The sequence below is a fragment of the Prionailurus bengalensis genome, chromosome E2, assembly GCF_016509475.1.
Source record: "Prionailurus bengalensis isolate Pbe53 chromosome E2, Fcat_Pben_1.1_paternal_pri, whole genome shotgun sequence".
Taxonomy (NCBI): domain Eukaryota; kingdom Metazoa; phylum Chordata; class Mammalia; order Carnivora; family Felidae; genus Prionailurus; species Prionailurus bengalensis.
The window spans coordinates 38,587,172-38,612,742 of NC_057352.1; the positions used below are offsets into that span (position 1 = coordinate 38,587,172).

Sequence of the window (25,571 nt, forward strand, 5' to 3'; positions counted from 1 at the left end):
CAGGACAGTGACGGAAAAGAGAAAAATAACCATTTTGCTGCGAAGTGTACAATCTTTTAAATGAGTCAAAGAGTTCCCAGAAGAAGTGATCCCTCTTCGAGACTCTTCTGAGATATAAAACTTATTCAACTGTATGTTTACCAAGCATATATTTGGAGCAAATTTACATCGGGATATGAGGGAGTCTATGTGAATGTTCTTTCCAATTTGCTGTATAATCACACCGGCTACCCATGGGGATATTCATTGTTGCCCAACATAAAATATTACGCTAATTTCAGCACAGAAAGATGTAATGTGTAACACACTGAAAGTCACTTTTGAAGTTACCTTTATATTTACAGACCTGTAGACCATTTTTGATAACATCCAATTACTAAACTTTTGCTGTGCCCTGCAGCAAGCTGTTCAGACACATGAAACAGTCCTCCTGTTACTAAAGTCCTCATTGCTCTGAAGACCAGAAATCCTACTTCCAAGACTCTCTAGGCAAAATGCAATCATAGTGTATGTTCATTCTCCTGTGGGGCCAGTAAAATGTGTCTGATTAGTGGTATCAGTCCCATTTTTACTCAAATCACTTTAGTTGTTGTATTGGTGTCACTCATTTCATTGGTAGAGGGAAGAGACCATAACCCCTGGCCATTACCACTTCAGTACACACTGGCCCCACATCTAACTGCCAACTCCCGCATTTCTTGCCTGAGGCTTTTTTTCTGGCCTTCAGAACCCATTTTGCCCACTGCCTGTCAGGCCTTAACTACCAGAAAATTAATGCCCTCTCAGAAGCAGCCCTCAAAGACTCACACAACTTAGGATATAGAATCCCAGGCTCCTCCCCTTTCTGGTAGGGTAACCTTGAGCTATTTCTTTTCTTTTGTCTATTTACAGTGTTGCAGAGTTTCCCCGATGGGATAAAGCTCCAGTTCCTCCACAGTTGTAGCCGGCTTGATAATGCACATTATTGGCTCTCCATCCTTCTCTCGCACACATCCTCACTTCCCCACTGGCGTTTCTTGGGATCATCTCCAAGATAAACTACTTCTAATCAAATTCCTGTCTCAATGCCTGTTTGTGGGGAACCCAAAGTCAAGGCAATCAGGAAGTTTTAGTCCCACTGGAACCAAAACAAGGGAATAAATAAATATTTGATGAGCTATAAAACAAAAGGAAAAATTAAATCTAGAGAACATTACCCAATTCTAGTTGGAACTCAATCACTGAGTCCCTTGGATAAACTAGGCTCATTCTACCCAATCTAACAAGATTATTTCCTATGATGGGTAAGGTTTTCTTCTAGCACTAGCACACTTTTATTTAACGATGAAATAAAAATGTCTCCTTGAATCATGAAATTATGGGACTGGGGAACAAAAATGTTTTCCAAATAGTTTTGCCATAAGGTAGGCACTGAAAATCCACACATCCAATACAAGCCTCCCAATTCTCTCATAATTAGTGTAATGATTCCATTTCCTTCAAACTTTATATTCCAGTTAAGGTTTGAGATGATCCCTCTAGGTATGCTTGTTAAGGCAATAAGCCAGCAAGGGGCTTCACCTTGCTGCTAGTCCTACATCAGGGAGCTTTGGGAAGCCAAGCAAATGGAACATTTATCCATTCCTATTCTGCTCACTCATCTCTATTAGTGTGATCATAGTTAACAGTTATTACTCCTAAGAAAGGGAACACTTTTGAAACTCACCTGCCACTGCTGAATTGAAACAATCATTTTCTGAGAAAGAAGAGTTGCATATTAGATCCTTAACTATAATGGCAACTGAAAAGGAAAGAAGAGAGCTGGGGAAAGGATAGGAGAGATGGTATTCTCCATTTCAATAATTTGGTTAAAAAGCGTTGCATTGGGGCGCCTGGGTGGCGCAGTCGGTTAAGCGTCCGACTTCAGCCAGGTCACGATCTCGCGGTCCGTGAGTTCGAGCCCCGCGTCAGGCTCTGGGCTGATGGCTCGGAGCCTGGAGCCTGTTTCCGATTCTGTGTCTCCCTCTCTCTCTGCCCCTCCCCCATTCATGCTCTGTCTCTCTCTGTCCCAAAAATAAATAAACGTTGAAAAAAAAAAAAAAAAAAAAAAAAGCATTGCATTGTTATCAGATTTATGCATAGCCAGAAGTGAAAATGCTGAAATTCCTAATGAAAATTCATCCTTTCTGTTCTTTTTACCTTTGATTTTTTTCTGCAGGTAAATTCTCAAAAATACCTTAAATGTATCATTTTCAACACCCTCCCCATCTGTCTCTCTGCCTCTCCCCCACCTCCCTCTTCATCCCTCTCCCTGCTCTTCTCTCTGTTCAGTGGCACCTGGTTGGCTCAGCTGATTGAGCATCCAACTCCTGGTTGTGGTTCAGGTCATGATCTCACAGTTTGTGAGATTGACCTCCACATCAGGCTCTAGAGGCTGACAGTGCGGAGCCTGCTTGGGATTCTCTCTCTCTCTCCTTCTGTCTCTGCCCCTCCCCTGCTCATGCTTGCTCACGTTCTCTCTCTCTCTCTTTTAAAAAATAAATAAATAAACTTTAAAAAATTCTCCTAAAAAACGACAACAGGTTCTCCTATGGTATTCCCTACCATAGCAAATAGCACCAGCATGCATGTAATCCCTCATTGCAAAAATGTGAAAACTCACTTCTTCAACTGAGAATACAACATTTCCTTAAAGTTTTGTTATCATTACCTCTTAAGTATCTGTCACACCTATACACCTTTCTCCAGTTCCACAAAGACCACCCTGGCGTGCTAGCTCTGCCATCACTTTTTACATGAATGCTTATGCACACCTTTCAAGTGGCTGCAGTGTGGAGAACACATTGGAAGGAGGCCAGATTTCATTTTCTCTTATTTCCCTGGATTTCAATTCTATTACTTTACCTATAATGTAAAACCTTTTAATGGCTTCCCAGCGATCTTAGAATAAAGATCATGATACTCAGAATGGCCTCCAAATCCAAGTATAGCTAACTCTTGCCTAACCTAACTCTTTAGACTCTGTGTTCCAACTGTAGTAGGATTTTTGTAAGGTTATTTATTTACTGTGAAAGACAGTGGGGAGGGGCAGAGAGAGAGGGAGAGAGAGAATCCCAAGCAGGCTCTTCACTATTAGTAGAGACCCCTTCACAGAGCTCAATCTCATGAACCATGAGATAATGACTTGAACAAAAATCAAGAGTCAGATGCTCAACCGACTGAGCTATCATGGGGCCCCTATTATAAGATTCTTTTAATTCTCACCTAGGGCCATATACCCTTCTTTCACAAGACTTTGGGATATCCTCTTCTTCCCATTGCCATGTCCACACCCCCACTTCCCTAGTTTCATCTTGTTCCAGCTAATTCCTAGTCATCACTCATGTCTCAACTCAAGAGTCTCCACATCAAAAGGTCTTCACAATGCAGTTTGTCAGAGTATTTGGATAAGTGCTCACAAGAAAATGGTTCTGTGGAGCACCTGGGTGATTCAGTTGCTTAAGCATCCGACTCTTGATTTTGGCTCAGGTCATGATCTCACGGCTTCATGACACCCAGCCCCACATTGCATCGGGCAGCATGGAGCCTGCTTGGGATTCCCTCTCTTCCCCTCTCTCTGCCCTTCCCCTGCTCATGCTCAATCTCTCTCTCTCAAAATAAATTAAAAATTTAAAAACAAAAGAAAAAAAAAGAAACGGTTCTGTGAGCGTACATAAAATTGGAAAACAATGATTGTCTCCCTGATTCATGGATGGTGGCTGCCTCGAATTTTGTTGAGATGCTTCTGAGGCAGAGCCTGGCTTTAGTAAGGATGAGTAGGATCAGTGATCACTGATGGCTGAAGGACCCACAGGAAGTCACAGGAAAGAGTGTTTATTTTTGCGGCCAGTATACCGTACACGGCCTATCTGCTTTCCCCTCCTAAGGCACTACAGATGTGGTTCCTCTTATAAACAAAGTGGGACTATCGATAGAGCACTATCTGAGGTGCATTGTAATTACTCTCTCAAGTTCACAAGGGGAGGTACCAGGGAATGGAGAACTAAGCACACGTCTTGCAGTCAGATGTTCTGTAACTGACTGGTTCTAACTCTTAGCTACACTATTTACTATACCCTAAATATTTGGAAATTTTCTCAACTTCTTTAAAATCTGTAAAATGAGAATATATTTATTACCAAAATGACAGGAGAGTTGGTGGTTTCATATCTATGTGTGTGTGTATGTGTATATGTGTGTGTATACACACAGACACACACACATTGGCATACCTTGCATATAATAAACATTCAATGATTGCTGTCAGGTTTATGGATATTGCTAAAAATTAGAAAATAAATTAATACGAAAACATTGTAATTAGATATTCACCCAGTGTAGGGAACAAACTTACTTTGGGCAAATTTCGGAGGATTGTCATTTACGTCGGTAAGGGTCACTGTAAGTGTTGTGGTCCCAGACAGGCCACCAGAGTGTCCACCCATATCTTTGGCTTGAATAACAACCAGGTATTCCTCCTTGGCTTCTCTGTCCATGTTGGGAAGGGCAGTTTTTATAATTGCTGAGGGGGAAAAATGGGAAAATGACTTTCAGGAAGACAGCTCATTCAAAATGAATGTGTGCATGTCTCTCTCTCTCTCTCTCTCTCTCACACACACACACACACACACACACACACACGCCTACATCAAGTCCCCACTCAGATAATCTTCTGTTTTCTTTTGCCTTTTAACTGGTGTGCATCAGTGATGCCAACACAAAGATTTCAGTCACAGACATTAGTGGCTAACTTGCAAAAATACATTTTATAGTGTATAAAAAAGAGAACTTGCAAAAATATACATTAGAAAGTAAACTGAATGGCATACTGTTGCCTACCAAATTAAAGTATAAATCAAAACATGGCCTCATCTACCCAGGAAAACCCTGGAAGTGAAAGAATCTTACAATTTATCACAGACTCCAGTTCCCCTACAAGAGGAGTAAATACATAAATAGCTTGAAGGCTCTGAGGTCAAAGATAAATTATCCTGAAGCTCACAAATACATCAGAGAGATGAAAGAAATAAATGCATTATTAGAATCAACTCAGATGAATAAAACACCAATCAGAATTAATGTAGGCGAGTGTCTAAATCCAAAGGTACTATTCAACATTTATATTTTAATTAGTTAGCTACATTTTCTCCATTGTAAAAGTAATACAAAATTTAGAAAAAAATTAAAAACAGAGAAAAGAGAAAGGAGGTAAAACGTAAGATCATACAAAATAACAGAACATGGTCAGTGCTAAAATGTTAGCTTTTTCCTTTCTGATATATTTTCAGGGTTTCATCCATCTGCTTCTTTATGTGTTTCACCAGTAATTTAATATTCTTGTTAAAGATACAAAATTTGGGTAGATGCTTCTGAAGTTATTTTGAAAATCTTTATTTAGCCCTCTCCTTACTCTCATACCTCTTTTTACAGATAAATATTGCTAACATTTTGATGTGTATAATTTCAAAGCCATTATATGTATATTCATACAAATGTGTATATGCATATAAACATTTAACCACAAATGTGGTCATGATACAGGCACTGTTTTGGGACTTTCTTTTATCACAGAATAGATATCTTTGAGATCTCTTTTGTTTGCTCACTAGCATCTAGAGGTCCAACTCATTACTTCTTTTAACTGCATGATTGTTCATTTATGAACATACTATCAGTGGATATTCCAGTTATTTCCAGTTTTTCCCATTTCAAAGAACAATGAGATCCCTTACAGTGGTGACACTATATTTTTTCTGTGTTCTGCAGTTTTATTTAATTCTGTGTCAAAAAATACACCCCCACACACCATATTGGTAAAAGCCCATAATAAAAATTATTGTGACTAGCCCAAAACATTCTTGTTGAATAAGTGTGAGTTATGTCTCTGGCCCAAGTAATATAAAACTTTCTGGATTAAAGAGAATTTCCCCTGCATTTCTAACCCCAGGGATATCCTACACGTTTGGTTCAAATGGAAGATGGGCCACTATCTGGCCATTTCCAAAGTTGTAATCCTGTGGTTTTGTTTGTTTGTTTGTTTGTTTCATTTTGTTTTTGTTTTTTGGGTTTTTTTTTTTTTGGTTTGGTTGTTTTAACTCTTATGATCTCCTTAAATCATCTGTCTGTAAAAGATTTACAAAGAGTTCAAGTCTCTGAATTATTCGAATAGCAGGCGAGGCACAAGAGTACCCAGGGAAATCTATCCCACCCAGACAGTGTGCAGGGTCTAAGAACAGCTGTGAGTTCTGATGTACTTTATTACACCTTGAAACCACTTTTATATTCAAGACTCCCATTCAGGGAGCACTAATTGGTTAACCGTGCTTATTTGGAAATATTGATAGTAACATAATATTTTTCAATATAATGGCTTATTTCAGGATTTGATCATATCAAAATATAACTCGTGAGCTAAGACAACAACAACAAATAAAGCCTCATCATTAGCATGATGGGATGCCAATATGGCTATTCTGCTATGGATATATATTTCATAACTCAGAATACCTTCATTATGGGCCCAATTCCAGTAGGAAGCATTAGAAAATTGTTTTACTCCCATGATATTTACACAAGTGTGTGTCAAGTTTAGGTACCATCACATTCTAAGTTCATCATAAATTAAAGCCATCCTTTGGACTTTGGAATATATAACATCTAATAATCAGAGGTAACTGATATAATTACCCAAGGAAGGCATCATTTTTCCCCCCAAAGAAGTGGATAGGTTGAAGTCTATGCAAGAGTCCTTTCAGGTTACTTCAGTGGAATAATTTTGATAATTTCCTCAGAGTCAGAGAAGTTTGGTATGTATTATTCTCATCATTTTTTAAAATACATCATGAGAGTGTAAATCAAAAAAAAAAAGACTGTGATATCTCTCAGACATTTGAAATTAAAATAATATTGAGGCTCAGTTAAAAATAGCATACCCGGGCTAATGTGTATGAGTTATATCAAAATATATGTGAAGCATCATGATGAGAGCCTTGCTTAAATGGGACAAAAAGAGCTCCATGGGTCTCCACCTATGTTTACTCCTTCCTCTATAAAAGCAAGCAGCCTCACACTACCTTATAGGCATATCTACTGAGAAGCTGGAGTCCCTTTACAGATGCTCCTTCATATTGAAGTCAAGCAAGTTTGGTTTCTTATGTTATTCTCACACTTAACTACTTTTATTACCATGAACAAATTATTAAACTCATCAGGATTCAGTATCTTGCCCTGTCAAATGGTGATAATAAATCAGCCTTCCATTGTGGTTATACTAAGATTATGTGAGATAATTCATGTAAAGTTCTTCACACACACTAGTTATCCAACTATGCTACTCCCTTTCCCCGTTTTCCTTCCCAACCAAAATTTACTTAAATGCCTCTTTGGATGGTGGTTAGAGTGCTGAACATTCTCCAGTTGCCCCTCCAGATCCACTTTCCAGCATTTCCTACCTATTCTTGGCATGGGACAGTGACCTTTATGGATTGCTTCAACGAACTTCCTTACTTTCTGACTCTGCATTAGATTCAGCCAACACACATTACCCAAGGAGATTGGGAGGATGTAGCAGGGTGAAGTTCCAGACTCCCCAAATATCCCAGTCACATGTTTGGCCTACTCTATGGTTAGTCTTTTCAGGTATTACTAGAACAAAACTCTAGTATCCAATAGATGCCCCAATCCCTTGTTCTCTTGCGTCTAGGGATAATGATCGCTCTTCTGCTGCTAGGCTTGAGGTGCTTTGTTATCCTGTGATGGTCTCTCTTAACCTGGCCAAGGTTTTGTCAACAGTTACTTATTAAACTCTCCTCAATTACCCCATTCCTGCCAAGACCCTATAAAATATGGTCAGCATACTGGTTCATTACCCAGGTGTCAAAGATGTTTCCAGCACATCATTGTTAAACACACATCTACAGTTCAAAGAGTACTTCAATATATGAACACATTGCTGTCCAAAGGGCTATTCTTTGAGACGGCAGGGCAGGCTCTTTGTTTCCCCATCAGTAAAAAGCGAGTAAGAGCTATTCAGTTAAGTGAGTTGCTCAAGATGACCCAGCCAGAAAGCTGTACCTGGACGTCTTCACACTTTCTCTTTTCTTAGACAATACTTGGAGTGGGTTTTCTAATTTCTAAGACAAGCAAGGAGTCTCCACAAGTTTTCTTTAGGGCATGCAGCACACTTCATGGACTTCAGTGCAAAACTGTATAATGAACAGCTCTTGTTTTCTGAGCTTCCGCTAGGCTCAATCTCATAATTAACCATGACTCATTAGAAAATTCAAGAAAGAATTTCTGGAGCATTTTTCCTGCTACCTGGTGGCCAAAAAGGCAGGCTAGGAAAAACCCCAAGTGACCTCAACCCTCCCATTTTTCTCCTTGAGTTGGGGCATCTCTACACTTGTCACTGAACCTTTTTTAAAATTCTTATTCAAATCATGTCACCTACGTAGATGTTGTAAGATATTGATAAACTCCTAAAATACAAGCTTAAAGTTGCCTTAAAAGTTCCCTCTATTTCTCTCCTAAATTATATCCTTTGGTTCACACGTTCTCCCACACTTCAGGCTTTTTCTTTTATCGACAAAGAGATAACTTCTTTATTTTAAAAAGTATTGTTTGGTATCAAATACCACCTTGCAAAGAGCAGAAAATATAGTAAGTTCTTTTTCCTCTCAGATTTGAGAAGTCAAAAATTTTGACCTATGATACTAAAAAGTTACCGAAAGCCTCAGTTAAATGGCATTTTTATCCAGTTTCAACTTTGATTTTCAAACAGCATACAGGAGATCCCTACATCCTTTCTGCTGAAATAAACCAATTTAAAACACCTTTGATGGTGTTAATTTCAAATAACTTCCCATTCCCAAAGACAAGAATTGTGTCCCTCCTTTTTTACCAAAGTAGTCAAGCAAAATTAGTGCTCATGTCTTTCTACATGTTCATAGTCACACATTTTTGATGTCCAGCAGTGTTCAGCAGATTAAATATTATACTTAAACTTCCATAATATCAGTCTGACAACAAATCAGAGTTTTCAATTTTATGGCAAGCAGTATCACAAAATGCTTTCTTCTGGGGTAGTGAAACTCATTGACGTTGGCATTTGATAAATAGTCTCACAAAGAAAAAGAAAATCAACTTAATTAAATATGGTAATACCAGGATTGACTTGCAGTTGATACAATTAAAAACATTACATCTTTTGGGGTGCTTGGGTGGCTCAGTGTCTGGCTCTTGATTCAACTCAGGTCATGATCCCAGGGTCATAGGATCGAGCCCCATGTCAGGCTCCATGCTGACTGTGGAGCCTGCTTGGGATTTTCTCTCTCTCTCCTTCTGCTCCTCTCCCTTGCTTGTGCTGTCTCCCTCTGAAAATAAATAAAACTAAAAAAAAAAAAAATCTTCTTTCTTTGACTTTTGTAAATTTCCAACTCAGTAACGTTTCTAGTATTTATACTTAAACCCTTTACCTAGTTACTCTAGGATAAATCATGGAACATCCTTGGGAGAAACCTTTTCTTTTTCTTGAAAATAAGAAGCTCTAAGATTTTGAGAAGAAAAAACACACATACACAAATTGGTGATAGGGAGAATGAGCCTGTCCTGCTGGAGTCTCAATAGCATTAACTATAAAATAAATTCAGAAAAAGGAACATAAATCATCACATTTTAGAAGAATTTCCCTCAAACTTCATTTTGAAAATCTAATCTAATCAGAAAATTCATGAGAATTAATGAGAACAATCTATTCTCCATGAATTTAATTCATTGGAGGTTTTGAATCTGACACTGGAGAGCTGGGTGGGAAGGTTTGGGATGGGAGGTGAACCCTGGTAACAGAATTAAGAAGGGAGAGGGGGAATAACTTTGCCCTGCAACTGGTACATATTACCCTACTGTGAATAGATTTTCCTATATTTAAAAGACAGTATTTCTATCTTAACCTTATTCAATCATATGGAGATTTCCCTGTTGCAGTAGTTTAAAAATTTAAGTCCTAGGTTGGCCTTAAGTTCTTCCTAAGTGCTAAACAGCTGTTCCTTCTGTCTCATTATCCAGGGAGTATTTCTGATTAGAATCTAGCGTCAGTCATCTCAAAAATTTAAAACGTGTGTGTGTGTCTGTGTGTGTGTGTGTGTTTCCCATTGTCTTTAATGTTATCATTTGAGAAGCATTTTGTATCCGTCACGAAGACTTCTTTTTATAATTTCTGTGATATCACCAGATTGAGAGGCTTCACGAGAAAGGCAAGGAGATGCTGATTAACTCCTTTGTCATTCTGAAGCCTGATTACTGTAATTCACTCTTTGCGGGTTTCCCAGATTGTGCTGTACAAAGATTGCAGTTGATATAAAATGCTGTGCTAGACTCCTCTTTTGAATAAGACTTGTTGAACACATTATCCTGGTTATGAAACCACTAGCTTTGTTATTCCCAAACTCTTGCCAATTCAATGTGCAATTATCATTTTACTATCTGTGGAACAAAAAATCTCTCATTTATGAGATTAAGTGGTACAAATCCACCAGGGAAAAGTTCCTTTTGGGGACCATATATTGTACCCACAACTCTCTGCTCTGCCATGTGATTTGTACTCTATGCTGCCATGTATGAGGGGTAAAGGATATACAACCAGATATAAATCCACCTTATCACTGAATTATAGCTACAATATAATAAGTGCAATAATGTCAAACTTGCACAGATATACCACAAAGGAGAAAACAAATCATTAGAAAACTCTTTAGCTTCCATAGTGTTCAAAAATGAACTCTATGAGGGGGCACCTGGGTAGCTCAGTTGGCTAAGTGTCCAACTTCAGCTCAGGTCATGATCTCGCTGTTTGTGAGTTCGAGTCCCATGTCGGGCTCTGTGATGACAGTTCAGAGCCTGGAGACTGCTTCGGATTCTGTGTCTCCCTCTCTCTCTGCCCTCCCCCACTCATGCTGTCTCTCTCTCAAAAATAAACATAAAAAAAATTTAATGAACTCGATAGGGTTCATTTTCCCTTGTGACTACAACTTATGAATTAGCTAGAAAGGTAATGTTAGATAGATGGATGATAGATAGGTAGATGTAAAGATAGATAGATAATAGATAATAGATGGATAGGCAGATAGATACAACGGTCTGGATTTAGAGAAACTATATTTCTCATATATTTCTGGTGCTTTTGTAAAATATCACAACATAATTGTGAAGCTAATGAGTTAAATGTATCAGGAATCAAAAGCTTATTTATATACTTTCATCTGGTATTTTTAAAACTAAGAATTTATTTCAAGGAAATTATAAATTTTCCTTTCTCCAGATATCTCAAATGTTTAGAGTAAGATGTTCACTTTTTTACATGATATTTTGAAAACTGTCAAGCAATTTAAATATGCAACAGTAGGGAAATATTAAATTAGTGGTGAAGGTTATAGAAATCAAACATATACAAAGTTAAGCGGATGTTTTAAAATTATGTTCTAGGGGCGCCTGGGTGGCGCAGTCGGTTAAGCGTCCGACTTCAGCCAGGTCACGATCTCGCGCTCCGTGAGTTCGAGCCCCGCGTCAGGCTCTGGGCTGATGGCTCGGAGCCTGGAGCCTGTTTCCGATTCTGTGTCTCCCTCTCTCTCTGCCCCTCCCCCGTTCATGCTCTGTCTCTCTCTGTCCGAAAAATAAATTTAAAAAAAAAAAAATAAAAAAAAAAAAAATAAAATAAAATTATGTTCTATAATTCCATAGCAACATAAAACATTTATAACAATTCTCAAATTTTAAAAATAATGTATGAAATGATTATTCTATATTATAATGTGCTTATAAAATTTGGCAAAAAATACAAACAAAGATAATGTGACATGTTTTTATGAAGAAATTGAAGCTTGTCCCCTCCCCCAAATCTCCCAGTTCTTTGTAATGGAAAGCACAGGACTATAGGTATTAGAAAATGAGTTCTGGGGTTATACAGATGAGAATTTATTTTGATATGAGATTACCAACAATGTAATGTAGTGATCTTGGGTAAATCACTAAAACTCTCTGAGACTTACCAATATCATATGTAAAAGGTTATTAACTGTTATATAAGAATTTAAATTTGATATTATTACATGAAAAATAAAAAGCCAATGTCTTCCTTTATACATACAGAGATATATGACATCCTCACAAAGATATATGTAAATGTACATTTTTATATTTATTTTTACATACACATATCTAATGTATATATATATATGTATATATACACACACACATAAGTATACTCAAAGTTATATATACATCATTTTGTATATACATTTTATAAATATATACGTATACGTATATATGTATGTAAATAAAAATTAGGTATCTAGTGATAATAATTAAACTTACCTTAACTTTAAAAATTAGAAACAAAGACTATATTCAGTGATGCTACAATGTATGAACATCTCTTATCAACTTCAAAATAGTAATGTCCCCACAGTGCTTTCCAGGTGACAGACAAAAATTTTTTTTTGCATTCAAATCTCTACTGCATGATTTGTACCCAAACTCAACTTTTACTATAACATTCTACACAGCATATGCCCTTGATTCCCCAGATACTTACCTTTCTTCAGATTTTTCCAACAGACTTTAGCACCTTCACTATTCTGTGTGGATAATGCAGTCTAGACCACCCTTGCCCTTTACTAGGCCTCTTAAAATTCCATCCATCCATTCAGGCCCAGCTCTGGTGTTTCAGAGGCTAAGAAGGCTTCCCAGGTAGTGCTAATTACTCTCTTCCTTTCGATCTTCTGCACCTTTGCTAGCCACTTTCTCATAGCATTAACTTTCAAGTCTCTTCTCCTCTTCATCACTTCCCCTAGGATTTCAACCTGTGCTGATAGTAAATCACTGTAGACAGAAAGCATGCCTCATTCATTCCCATGCCCAGAACCAAACACAATTCCTGCACATGATAAGTATGGACAATTATAGGAGAGAAAAAGACAATACAAGGGAGAAGAAGAGAAGGTAGAAGAAAGTGAAGAGGGAGGAAAAAAGACAAACAAAATAAAACGTTAATTGGGGGCTTTTCCAGTTGCTCTGGGAGCTCAGAGCTAGACTATGGAAGCATGCAATATTAATACTTGTCATGTCTCAGGGACCAGATGCATTTTTTTAAGTCTCGCCACCTCCAAGGCTCAAGCGAGGCTCAAGGACTACTCCATTCCATCCCAAGGGTCATGATCAGTTTGCCAAGAGAAAGGACCTAACACTTCAGTGAATGCTGGTGAGGAGAGTGTGTTTTTCATATTAAATAATCTAAGTGTTCTCACTGTTCCTCTAGGTATTTTACCTGTTTTGTAATTGACACTTGTATTTATTAAATGCCTCAGTATAAACTTGTGGTATAGTTTCTACTATTTCAGATAGCCTCGGGATTACTCAGAAAAAGGGGTGATGCTGATGAGTTCTGCATCCTGTAACATTTCATATACATTTGTGTGTTTGTATATGTATATACATATATATGTATGTTCATATATAGATGACATCTGATTTTTCCTAAAATAATTCATAGGAAAACTTAGTTGGAAATCTATTGTCACATGAATATTATGGATTTTGAATGTGGCTCAGCAATGGAAAATGTTTTAGGCCAGTTCATAACAGACTGTGGCAGAACAAAGGCTCAAACCTGGGTCTCTAGAATCTTAGTTATGATGTGTTAATAAAATAACATACTCTTTTTTGCTAAAAAAAAATGTCTATGTAGTGCTTAGTGAGACATTTGTCTAACAATCATCTCCGATGCTATTACAGCATCTTAACGTGAATCTGTTTGACAGACATGACTTCTTCACATAGATTTTATATATTAACCTCTACCTGACCTTTCACATTTGTGTTTGAAAGCTCTTACTAGAGAACAGCAAACTTGAGAGCTTTAAATCAGAACACTGAGAATCATTCAAGTATCTCAATATGTACAAATTGCTTCCTTATATGTGAATTTCCTGTCTTGTAAAGCAGTGTATTCTTTGACTAAATAATTATAACTTAACTATCCCACTCTGTGGATCACAGACATGTCTACACCCATTTCCTTATGGGAGAACATATATCATAGATTGTAAGCGAATTAACAATGATATCCTGTCTCAATATTTTTACACACCCTGTGCATGGTGACTTTAGTGCATGGACTGTTTGTTCTGTAGCTCTTCTATTAAATAATTCTGCACAGGCCACCATTTGCAGCATCAACACATGGCTAGCCAATAAATGATGCTGCTCAAATTGCCAATTCTGTTACACTGCAATACTTGCAATTATTCCTATTCAGAATTAAGGTGAAATTTCTTTTCCCCTAAATGAAAACACTTCCAGGGACTCCTCAATCAAGTGGAATTATTTCTGCGAAGAGCATGATGGCACTATTCTTTCCTTAAGCCATAATTCCAATAACTAATTATATGTATAAAAAGTATGGGTGGTTTAAAAAAGCAACGTGAAAGTTGCTAAAAAATTGGATGCTTTCTCCTAGCAATTGAGAACTTAAGCAGATGAGAATAACAGGGTTGTAGAGCAGATAAAGCACAGGCTTTACAGTTGCCTACTACGAAATGGAGCCAGGATTGAGACCTGCATCTAAATAGACTGAAGCCACTCTTTTCAACCCAGAACCTCAGTCTCCTCATCTAGAAAACGGAGATGGTATCACCTACCAGACATTATATGAAGTAGCATCTAACATTGTTCACAGAGCATAAAAGACACTCAAATTTTAATTGAATCGATATGATCCTTAAATGGTCCTGATTCCTCTCATGCACCATTGAAACTTTCTGGCCCCAGATATCAGTCAGACACAGCATGTCATATGGATCAAGACTTGGCAACACAGACAAGCAGAATGTGCCATTTTAAGAGCTCTGGATTTGATATCGGACAATGAGATTTCTGACTCCTTCGCTTCCAACTGTTGTAAGTAACCTGAGCAATTTCTCAAAATCTTTGAGCTCCTGTTTCCTCTTTTGCTACACAGAGATAGTATTTACCCCATAGTTTTTTTTGTTGTTGTTTTATTTCCGCACGATATTATTAAAGAAGACAGGGCATGTAACATATTTAGGCAATAACAAAATCATAATTTGCTGATCACTAATACTACTCCTACTCTAACTCCCAGTAATACTACATTGTTGCTGGATGACTGTGAAGATCACTCACAATAAAATAGCAATACTTCATATCCTACTGAGCCTTCTTTGTTCAAGGTCCTACACAGGTACACAGTCCATGCGCAGGTAAGGTGTTTAATGCAGTGGCTGACAAAGAGTAGATAGTCACCCACATAGCTCTTATAATAATTTTCATCATCACCTCATCTCTACATTTCATGACCATAACTATTACAGTTCCCATGAAAACATGAAGAAACGTGAACTTTTGTGGTCTTGGTTAAATTATTTGTATTCTGTGAGTTTCAACATGGCTGAGACAGTAATAGTTCTAATGCGTCTCTCAGCACTTCCCATTATATCAACGTGTCTCTCCTATACTCTGGAGGCTTTAGATGATCACTAATTGCAAATTTGAGAGTAATCTGCTTGGTAAGTCTGCCTGTTAGCTTCAAATGGCAGTCAGTGCTGTTTCTCCTTTAGTAATCTCTAACTCAGAGATGCTAAATCAACTCAGTGACCTCCCTTAGGGAATTTCCAGTGACCCATTAGCCCTGATTTGAAGGATCTATGCAATATAGAGAGTAAGACACCCGCCTTTGCTAATAAAATGTCCCAATTAGCTAAATACTCAACCTCAAATTTCTAGAGAAGTTTCTCACTAATAATCAACCATGCCTTTGCCCCATGAGGTCACTGCATGTTCAGGATCAAATGATCACTGTGTGATTTCTAGGTGTGACTAAGTTTCCTACTCATATAATCAGAACCCAGGACTCCATAAATGTGGGGCAACAATTTTCTTCCATTGCTTTAACCCAGGGCAGAGGGGCACAGCAGCTTCAATGAAATGTGCCACAATGGACATCAGACATCATCATGCCAAGAACTTGCCTCAATTCCCTTCAAAATAAGAATCAGAAACAAGATTGGGCTCAAAAGAAATATTCTAGAATTTCCTACCAGTGGCATGTTTCTGCTACATTTTCCTTGTCAGCCAAAGACTCATAAAACATAGAGATGTACAAATGTGAAAAGTGTTGAAGTACCTAGAGGGGTTACATATTAGAATTACTGAAAATTCTGACAACTTGATTTGTTTAAAATCATCTGAGGGGCACAGATCTCACTACTATCCCTGGATAATCTTCCCACGATACCTTTTGTACCTTTTAATCCAATACTCTCCTTGACCGCTTTGTTGCATTCTGCAAGTTCTGCTTTTGAAATCCTCCTACATTCTTCTTTGGGGATGCAGGCTCTTTCTTTCCAGCAGAGTGACTTCTCTCTTTGCCTTCACATTCTCTCTCAAAATAGAATTCTTCTCCTCCTCCACCCCTCATGTGTCTTCTCAAACAATATTGCTACGTGATTCCCACTTAATCAGGTCAGTGTCTGTGCAAGAAGCACCATCAGCTCCCTTCCTTTGGCACAATACTCACCCCTCCTTTCCACTCTTATTATCGTGATCTATTATCATTATCTATTTTATTATTTTTATTCAAAAAAAACTTTTCCCCTCTCAAAATTATTTGTACTCAGGCAGCTAATGCCTTTCAGCTCCCATTCATGGACCTAAGAAGGCAGGTGGCACAAAAATGCCCTATGCTCTATTTCGCACTGGATAAGGAGAAGTAGTAGCATAGCAAAATAACAGACAAGTAATAAATCTGTCATTACACAAATGTTTGTGGAGGACTACTATATATCATACACTGTTTCAGGTACTATAGATATAGTGGAGAAGACAGATAAGGAGGCTAACTTCACAATTCTTGCATTCTAAGTATAAAAGCTGGGGAATGTATTGTAATGTGCAGAGCTACATTACACAGGGCAACCAGGCTCACAACTCATTGGCTTTCCGGGCCCCAGTCTTTTAATTGGTAATGCTGGGACAGTGAAACTTACTTTGCAGAAAAAAAAAAAAAAACAATGAGACAGACACAAGTCACCTGCAGGAGCTATTCATTACCAGTGGTTCTCATATACATAGGCCACATTTAACTATGATTAGCCCAGGACATTTCTGAATATTGAAATCCAGGTATGATTATGCCCCATCATAGAGTAGCACGCATAGGGAAATGGATCTCTATGTCCCTCCAGGACAGAGATAATTAGACTTATGTTAACAGGAGGCCATCTCACTTCCCTAGAAGACAAGCCAGAGGCAAAACCAGTCAGAATGTAAAAGTGACGTAGATGTTCTAGTTAAAGGAGTTACCATACAGAGGGTTAGTAAGAGCAGATTTTTATGGCTCTATTGTTCCCTTCAAGACAGTTGTCACAATACATCAGAGCTGTTTCTTCAAATACATTAAGTGGCTCATGATTTTTATTCTCTATATTAAAATAAAAAACTGCAAGAAATAAGTACATATTCTTTTTCCTGCTCTGGATTTTTAATAATTACATAACAGTCCTTTTTTCTTCCTCTTCCTGGTTCCTATCAATCACTACTTGTTTTCCATTTTTTTCCTCTTTTGTGGCAATATATATTCTTTTTAATGGTTTTGCTCCAAAAAATCTAAATGAAGACACATATTATGGGAATACATACTTTGTGTGAATGCACGAATGAATGAATACTGAAATTCTACCTTCTCTATATGGCCGCTTCCCACAAATCAGTTCAATAGATTCTCACCGACTACCTCCTACTTGCTATGCATTAAGCTAGGTCGAGGGGTCTGCACTGAGATTCTCTGTAGAAGACGTACCACAGTAGGTGAAAGACTGCTTCCTTCAAACTCTCAACCAGTTGATTGTGGTAATTATAGAAACTGGGCTTTATATATTTATCTGTTTTTGACCTTCCAAAAATGCAAAGAATGCAAGCCACTGATTCTGAGAAATTTGCCACCACTACTTGCATAGTATCACTTTATGCAGTGTGATGATGAATCAAACCATCTCTAGAAGTAACCTCTGGGTGTACATGAATGCAGCACAGTTAAAAGAAATCATGTGATACAGAAAACCTTTTTGGACTAGGACAAAAGAATAAATTTGTCTTCAAATCTCACATTTGTGTTTTCGGTGACTTCAAGTAAGTCACCTACCCTTCTCTCATCACAAATATCCTGTATTAAAAGAAGACCACTAACTCTTTGTTTCTAACAAGGTCAAAGGATTGAATCAGGGGAACATGTGTGAGGTTGCCTAAAAGACATGTTTTTCCTACTCTTTAAAAGTATGTACAGCATGATCAGTGATTTACTTAAGGTCACACTACCAGGAAATGATGTTAGAATCCAGAATTTTTTACCTCCAGTTCCAATATTTCTCTTCACAAGCATGAATGTATCTAAGCAATAGTGTGTTCTTTCATCCATCCTTGTTAAAAACATGTATTTCCTGAAAACCTATAGAAAACATCCAAACATACTGCATTATAGTTAGAGGCATATTGTAATGATCATTCCCAAGATCTTTAATTATTCTTCCTTCTCTTTTTCTAGAAATTGTTGCCAAGTGATCACCCCAAAGGGGTCCAAAGATAAGAGGATGCTGTTGATTCTTTCTCAACTCAGCATTCTTTCAATAGCTACTTGCCTAATCATTTCATGTTTGAAAGTTCCCAAATATTTTCTATATTTAAAGGCAAATAAAATTTCACTAACCTTACTAGCTTCATACATGCAAATAATCTGTTATTAGGAATACATTATAGGGGTCCATTTCTGGTGTGAGTGAAATTAATAGCCAAAGAAGTCTCAGGTGAAGGAATCAGGAAGATGATAAATAAAACCAACCTTTCTTTCTTCCTGACTAGTCTTCCATACTTAGGCTAAATCTTGCCAAATACTCCAAATTTAACTCTAACTTCTTACTACACCCATAGCAAGTTAAGAGTAAAGAAGCCACACTACCAAACTTTCACCCCCTTTAAGTCCTCATCTTTGCAAAATCTTGGATAGTATCATTTAAATCAATGACCACTGAGAGAGCATCTCGGAAGAAAGAGGCACTGTCCTAAGGTTTGGAGATAGAAAGATAAAGGAGGTACAGTTCTCTGGACTGGAATGGTTCACAAGTCAAAAGATGAGGCAGGTGTGAGCAATTGCCTATAAAATGCAACTTCACCCTTTCCCATTTTGAATGTTGCTATCATTTTATGCATCCCTCTATTGTAACATTTACTGCAACATTTTGTTTTCAATGTGTTTTTGTTATTTTAGCATCTAACTGTTCAGCTCCTGTGTCAACATTTACTTGAGGCTTTAAGCATCCTCTATCTTCAAAAGTATTCTTATCCTTATTCACTCCAAAATATATATGACTAGCCCCTTGTTTAGTTCCCTAAACACTTTGTATCTTTTTTTTTTTAACGTTTATTTATTTTTGGGACAGAGAGAGACAGAGCATGAACGGGGGAGGGGCAGAGAGAGAGGGAGACACAGAATCGGAAGCAGGCTCCAGGCTCTGAGCCATCAGCCCAGAGCCCGACGCGGGGCTCAAACTCACGGACCGTGAGATCGTGACCTGGCTGAAGTCGGACACTCAACCGACTGCGCCACCCAGGCGCCCCCCTAAACACTTTGATAAATACCATAAGACCAGATAGAAGCCATTTCCATCACACCTATTATGTTCCAGGTGCTTGCCATAGATAGCATGACCATGGGTGAGTTACTTTATCTCTTTGACCCTCTCTTTGTTAGTAAGAACATTATTGTGATATCTCCACTCAAACGTCAAATTATCAGTGAGGATTCCCTGTCCACACTCCCCTTCTCTGTTACCGAGCCATCAGTCTCTGCCCATATGGATGCCAGCAGGAGCAGACAATAAAAAAATGGACTTTTCTTGTTTATTCATGTTTACCCAGCATCTGACAGGTAGCAGTCTCTCAATATATTTTAATATTTTTCAACAAGTCAAGGCATGAATGATCTTTCCCTATGCAAACTTGTGAGGGATCCCATATAAAAGTAAATACATGCAAGTACATGACTATCTAAAGGGCTCTTTTGAAGATGTGTGGAGGCCTAGTGAGAGCTGATTTTCTCCACTTCTCCCTTTCTATAGTGGAAAATTCTGGCCACAGAAAGCTCAAGAGCCAGAGAAGTACTGTTCTACTTAACAGGGAGATGCATGGTATAATTAATTTACATCTGTGAAACATTCTGAATACCTTAGGATCAAATTACTGTTGTGCTTATTCTCACTCATACATAAATATTTGCAAAGGAAAAAATTCAGCACCCTGACATTTATTGAAATGGTTGCATGGAAGAATGAGACAAGTTGACTCAGAGACAGATGTTGGTAGTCAGCACAGAGGAAGACAGTCCTTGGTAAATGCGACAACCAAAAGTGGTAGAAAAAAATAGCAGAAGCCAGAATTTCGTGTGGGTGGAATGGAAGCTGCTTCTGAAGATGCCATTTCCTAGTCAGTTGCTCAGGGATTTGAACATACATCTGGGCCTTCTGGTCCTACACTCTAGGGCCGTCCCACCAAGATAATAAGGGACGGTTTTGTATGTGTCTGTTAAATATGAACAAACCTCACGTTTCCACCCAAATTCATTCTCAACTCAATGGCCTATGTTACCAAAAATTTTTACTTGGTGTGACCCAATATTGATAAATGCAAGATTCAAGGGGGAAGTATTTGGGTTAACGCATGTCTGAAAATTCTAAATACATCAAGTCAGGGAACTTGAAGAGCTCAACGGATATTATTTGCTGTGCACACGAAAAATATTATCTCAGTCAGAATAAAAGAGCTCTAAATGTAGCTTTGATCATCCACCCTTAAGACATAAAGAATAGGATCTTGAGGTTGTGAAATATCTTAGTGATGGTCGTAAAGTAGTAAATGTGAGAGACAGAAGTTGAATCTAACTCTGACTCCAAAGTCCACATTCAGAACTTCATGCACCATATTGTCTCCCTTGAAATTCTAAACTAGATCGTCACCACCTCGAATCTTAAACACAGTGACCATTCAGAGATTTATCTCTGTTATAAATAAATGTTTATATGTAACACAGAGCTCTTGTTTGTCTTTTGGCTTCCTTTCAGCATATTTTTCAGTTACTTTAGATGACAGCCTTCAATAACTATTTTCCAGAGTGTAGGAGGCACATTACTTTAGAGTTCATATGAAATGTAAATAAGACAAATGCTGTTTTCAAATGTGTTTTCCCCTGTATCTATTTTTAAATATAAAATGATGTCATCTCAGAATAGATTCCATTGTGACAGTTCTAATATTTTATTGCTGCAATGTGATATACCTGACGGAAAGAAAATGGAACATGGTGGTGAGGCTGCTTCCTTCTGATTATCATAGAGTAACTACAGATATGTATACACATAGTGAGAAAAAGCACACAACCAGTACTACATTTCTAAACATTTTCTTGTTACTCAATTATTAACAAATCCTGTTCAGACCATTTCCTCAAAAGGAAAAAAAAGATTTTTTAAAATATGACTTTCTGAAGTTATTAGGTCATTCTTATAAGATTGCTACTTTGATGTGGAGTCATCTAAACATAAATGACTTGACTGAAGTTATAGAGTGTTCCTGTAAAAACGTAGAAGTTCCTTAAGTTCTGATATGTTCTTATGAGAAATTTATGGGACTACTTCTTTCCTTGACCTCATTTTTGCAAAAAGAAAAAAAAAAGGAACTGAGGACCAGTGAGTGACCCCCAACTCCTTCAACTGCTTAATGTTCTAGCACTTACTATCCAAGGTCTGCTACATACTAAGTTTTTTTTCTGTTATTACTATTTGTGTATGGGATTGCTAATCTATACGCTGCTGAGAATAAGAGCAAGGAAACCCAATTTGCATTTTGTTTTATCACGTAAATAGTCATTATTATCAGTTCCATTTATAGTCCATGAATGGATTTGTTATTAAATAGAAAATTAGGCAATCTCAATTCCTGTCTTTAAGAGATCCACAGGTGTCAGAGTGCAAAGGTAGCTGTTAAGATAGATAATACCACAGCAACATTATTAAAGTTAATGGGACGGAAAAGAAAGTTCTAATAGTACTCTGTCACACACAATAAAATTTTACCGCTCATGGAAACTACTTTTAAAGAAACTCCAGATATATAGATAGATAGATAGATAGATAGATCGATCTATCTAATTATGGCTATGTTTACATTTACCAACCAGTTCAACCCTGTTAACCTTATGAACACTAAGATTACTAATTTACTGAATTCCACATTTCTGCTCCTTGTGGTCATATATAACATCCTACCTTGTAATAAAACAATCACATATAAGATTTTGAATGGAAAATTATACATAATCACAAATTGTGAAGTGACTCTAGTCTAACTCTTAAACCATTAAAAAAAATTATTTTTGCTTTATTTTTATATAGCCACACATTCCTTAGTCCCTGCCTATGGGAAGTCAAAACTATTGTCTCTTTCACTTGATCTAAGCACAGTATCAGGCACATACAAATTTGAAAAATCTGTTTATTCTATAAATGTTGATTAAACCTAGTAGAAATATCAATTTATTTCCAAATTATAACCACAAAATGTTCTAACTAGAAGGGGACAAAGACCAGTCCTGATACTCAAAATTCCTTCTGAATCAGGGTTTCACCCCAAGTAGAAAGTCCTCCTGGTATTTTTTTTTAAAAGAAAGACATTCTCTTGAGACTAATTAATTTTTGCAAGTATCTCTATTTTAGACTTCCTTATCCAATATTCTAGTACCATCCATATTCATATTCATCTAAACCAATTATTCTCACTATCCAAAATGTTTTTTCCACTTTCCTTTCATGAAATTCAGCCCAATCTTTCAAATTACTACAACAACAACAACAACAACAACAATAAATCAATTATCACATTCCCTTACAAGTTTTTTTTTCATGACATTTCGGACAATAAATAAGAAATATCCAATTGATGTATTTATAATGTAATTATTTATGTTGACATCTCTCTAGTTGTTCCATAAGTTCCATGAAGTCAGGGCCATGTCTACCTCATCCATCATTTTGTCCCTGAAAGTGGAGGTAATCAATAAATATTTATTTACTGAATTTAAAATAAATGTTAATCTAACAGAGGGCATTAAATAGTTTACAGTCTCTTTCTTCTTTTCATTTTTTTTCCTGATCACATTTGCTTTTTACCATTCCTCACCCCACCCCACAACCTTAATCCTCTCTGTTGAGAGACAGAAAGCCTAATATAGCAGAGCTTGAAATCAGACAGATGAGGTAGGGAAATGAGCTCTTTTACTACCTGGGCATCTTCCAGAAATCAATTTGCCCAGAGCTTTTATTTTCTTTATGTAAAGTGAGGATCATAGCACCCACTGCACATGGTTACTAAAACAACAATGACAAATGGCATATACTAGATAATCAATAACTGGTACCTTCTTTTGATTTTCTGAACAGACTATAATGTCCAGAGTTATATGCTACTGTAATGAGTTAAAGGCCCTGCTTCTGGAAGAAGAGATACAAATGACCTGAAATGTGGGCACATCCTTGTGTCTCTAGTCTGTTATCAGCAATGTCATACCTTCTGTTCTTAAATAATCAGATGATTAGATGCTGATATATGTTAAATATGAGAACATAGCACAAAGATATAAGCTTCTTAAAAGTTTCCATTTTTCAAACCCCCAATATCCTGTGATCTAAAGTTGACCATACCCAAATCCTTCTGAAGATGACCATTTTCTAGGCACGCTCATCCTTGACTTTGTTGTCTATGTTTACTGGTTGATTTATCGTATGTTCTTGAACAACTCTCATGAGACAGGAAAAGTGCCAGGCACTAGGGTGTATGGTGAGTATTAGACAAGATCCCCACACTTATGGTTGAAATTCTTCCTTTTTTGGGCTAGTATCCAAAATCTATAAAGAGCTCACCAAACTCCACACCCAAAAAATAAATAACCCAATGAAGAAATGGGCAGAAAACATGAATAGACACTTCTCTAAAGAAGACATCCAGATGGCCAACAGGCACATGAAAAGATGCTCAACATCGTTCCTCATCAGGGAAATACAAATCAAAACCACACTCAGATATCACCTCACACCAGTCAGAGTGGCCAAAATGAACAAATCAGGAGACTATAGATGCTGGAGAGGATGTGGAGAAACGGGAACCCTCTTGCACTGTTGGTGGGAATGCAAATTGGTGCAGCCACTCTGGAAAGCAGTGTGGAGGTTCCTCAGAAAATTAAAAATAGACCCACCCTATGACCCAGCAATAGCACTGCTAGGAATTTACCCAAGGGATACAGGAGTACTGATGCATAGGGGCACTTGTACCCCAATGTTTATAGCAGCACTCTCAACTATAGCCAAATTATGGAAGGAGCCTAGATGTCCATCAACTGATGATTGGATAAAAAAATTGTGGTTTATATACACAATGGAGTACTACGTGGCAATGAGAAAGAATAAAATATGGCCCTTTGTAGCAACATGGATGGAACTGGAGAGTGTTATGCTAAATGAAATAAGCCATACAGAGAAAGACAGATACCATATGGTTTCACTCTTAGGTGGATCCTGAGAAACTTTGAACAGAGACCCATGGGGGAGGGGAAGGAAAAAAAAAAGAGGTTAGAGTGGAAGAGAGCCAAAGCATAGGAGACTCTTAAAAACTGAGAACAAACTGAGGGTTGATGAGGGGTGGGAGGGAGGGAAGGGTGGGTGATGGGTATTGAGGAGGGCACCTTTTGGGATGAGCACTGGGTGTTGTATGGAAACCAATTTGACAATAAACTTCATATAGTGGGGAAAAAAAGAAATTCTTCCTTTTTTAACTCTCTTTCTCAAAAAAAATTATGATATCTCATGTTTTAGCCCAGAGGAAATAATTTCACAGAGATGTTTCTGGAATATGACTTACAAGGAAACAGATGAAGTATTTGTACATTTCTCCTCCTACAGCCACTTAGTGATTCCTATTCACGCATCAGAACCTATCACAGAGACTACTATTACCTTAAGTGAAAGGGGTGTCCAATATTAACTAATCCCCTCTCTGAGCTTCCAATAATTACATATACAGTCATAGACAAAATTTTATGATGTTTAACTCTGTTTTCCAGACAAGGAAATTTGAACATTAGATAATTCTTTTTGGGGGAGGTTTATCTAAAGTCAGACTTACCACAATATTTAAAAACAATTATTGAATTTCCATGATATGTTTAGTATAATCTTAGGTAATCTTAAATGTTGGGTTATGGAGTTAGACCTAAAGGATGGAGGGTAGAATTATATCCTCCAACTGTATAAAACCTGCTATACTAACACAAAAAACACCAGATATTATACATATGCATTTTTGATGTAAGAGTTGTCAAAATGTACGTTATCTTGGATACTGATTAATCTTTGACATTCTTAGATAAACCATGTTTTCCTATAAAA

At 37.4% G+C, this 25,571-nt stretch overlaps 1 protein-coding gene across 3 annotated transcripts in view; it reads right to left on the minus strand.

Moving 5' to 3' along the window:
* LOC122494308 (cadherin-8) overlaps nucleotides 1–25,571 on the minus strand; it is a 364,626-nt gene that overhangs the window by 165,330 nt on the left and 173,725 nt on the right. For all 3 annotated transcript variants that reach the window (XM_043599374.1, XM_043599373.1, XM_043599372.1), the window contains one exon: nucleotides 4,373–4,540. In XM_043599374.1, coding sequence (XP_043455309.1) covers nucleotides 4,373–4,540 — 168 coding nt within the window. The remainder of the gene's footprint in view (nucleotides 1–4,372; nucleotides 4,541–25,571) is intronic.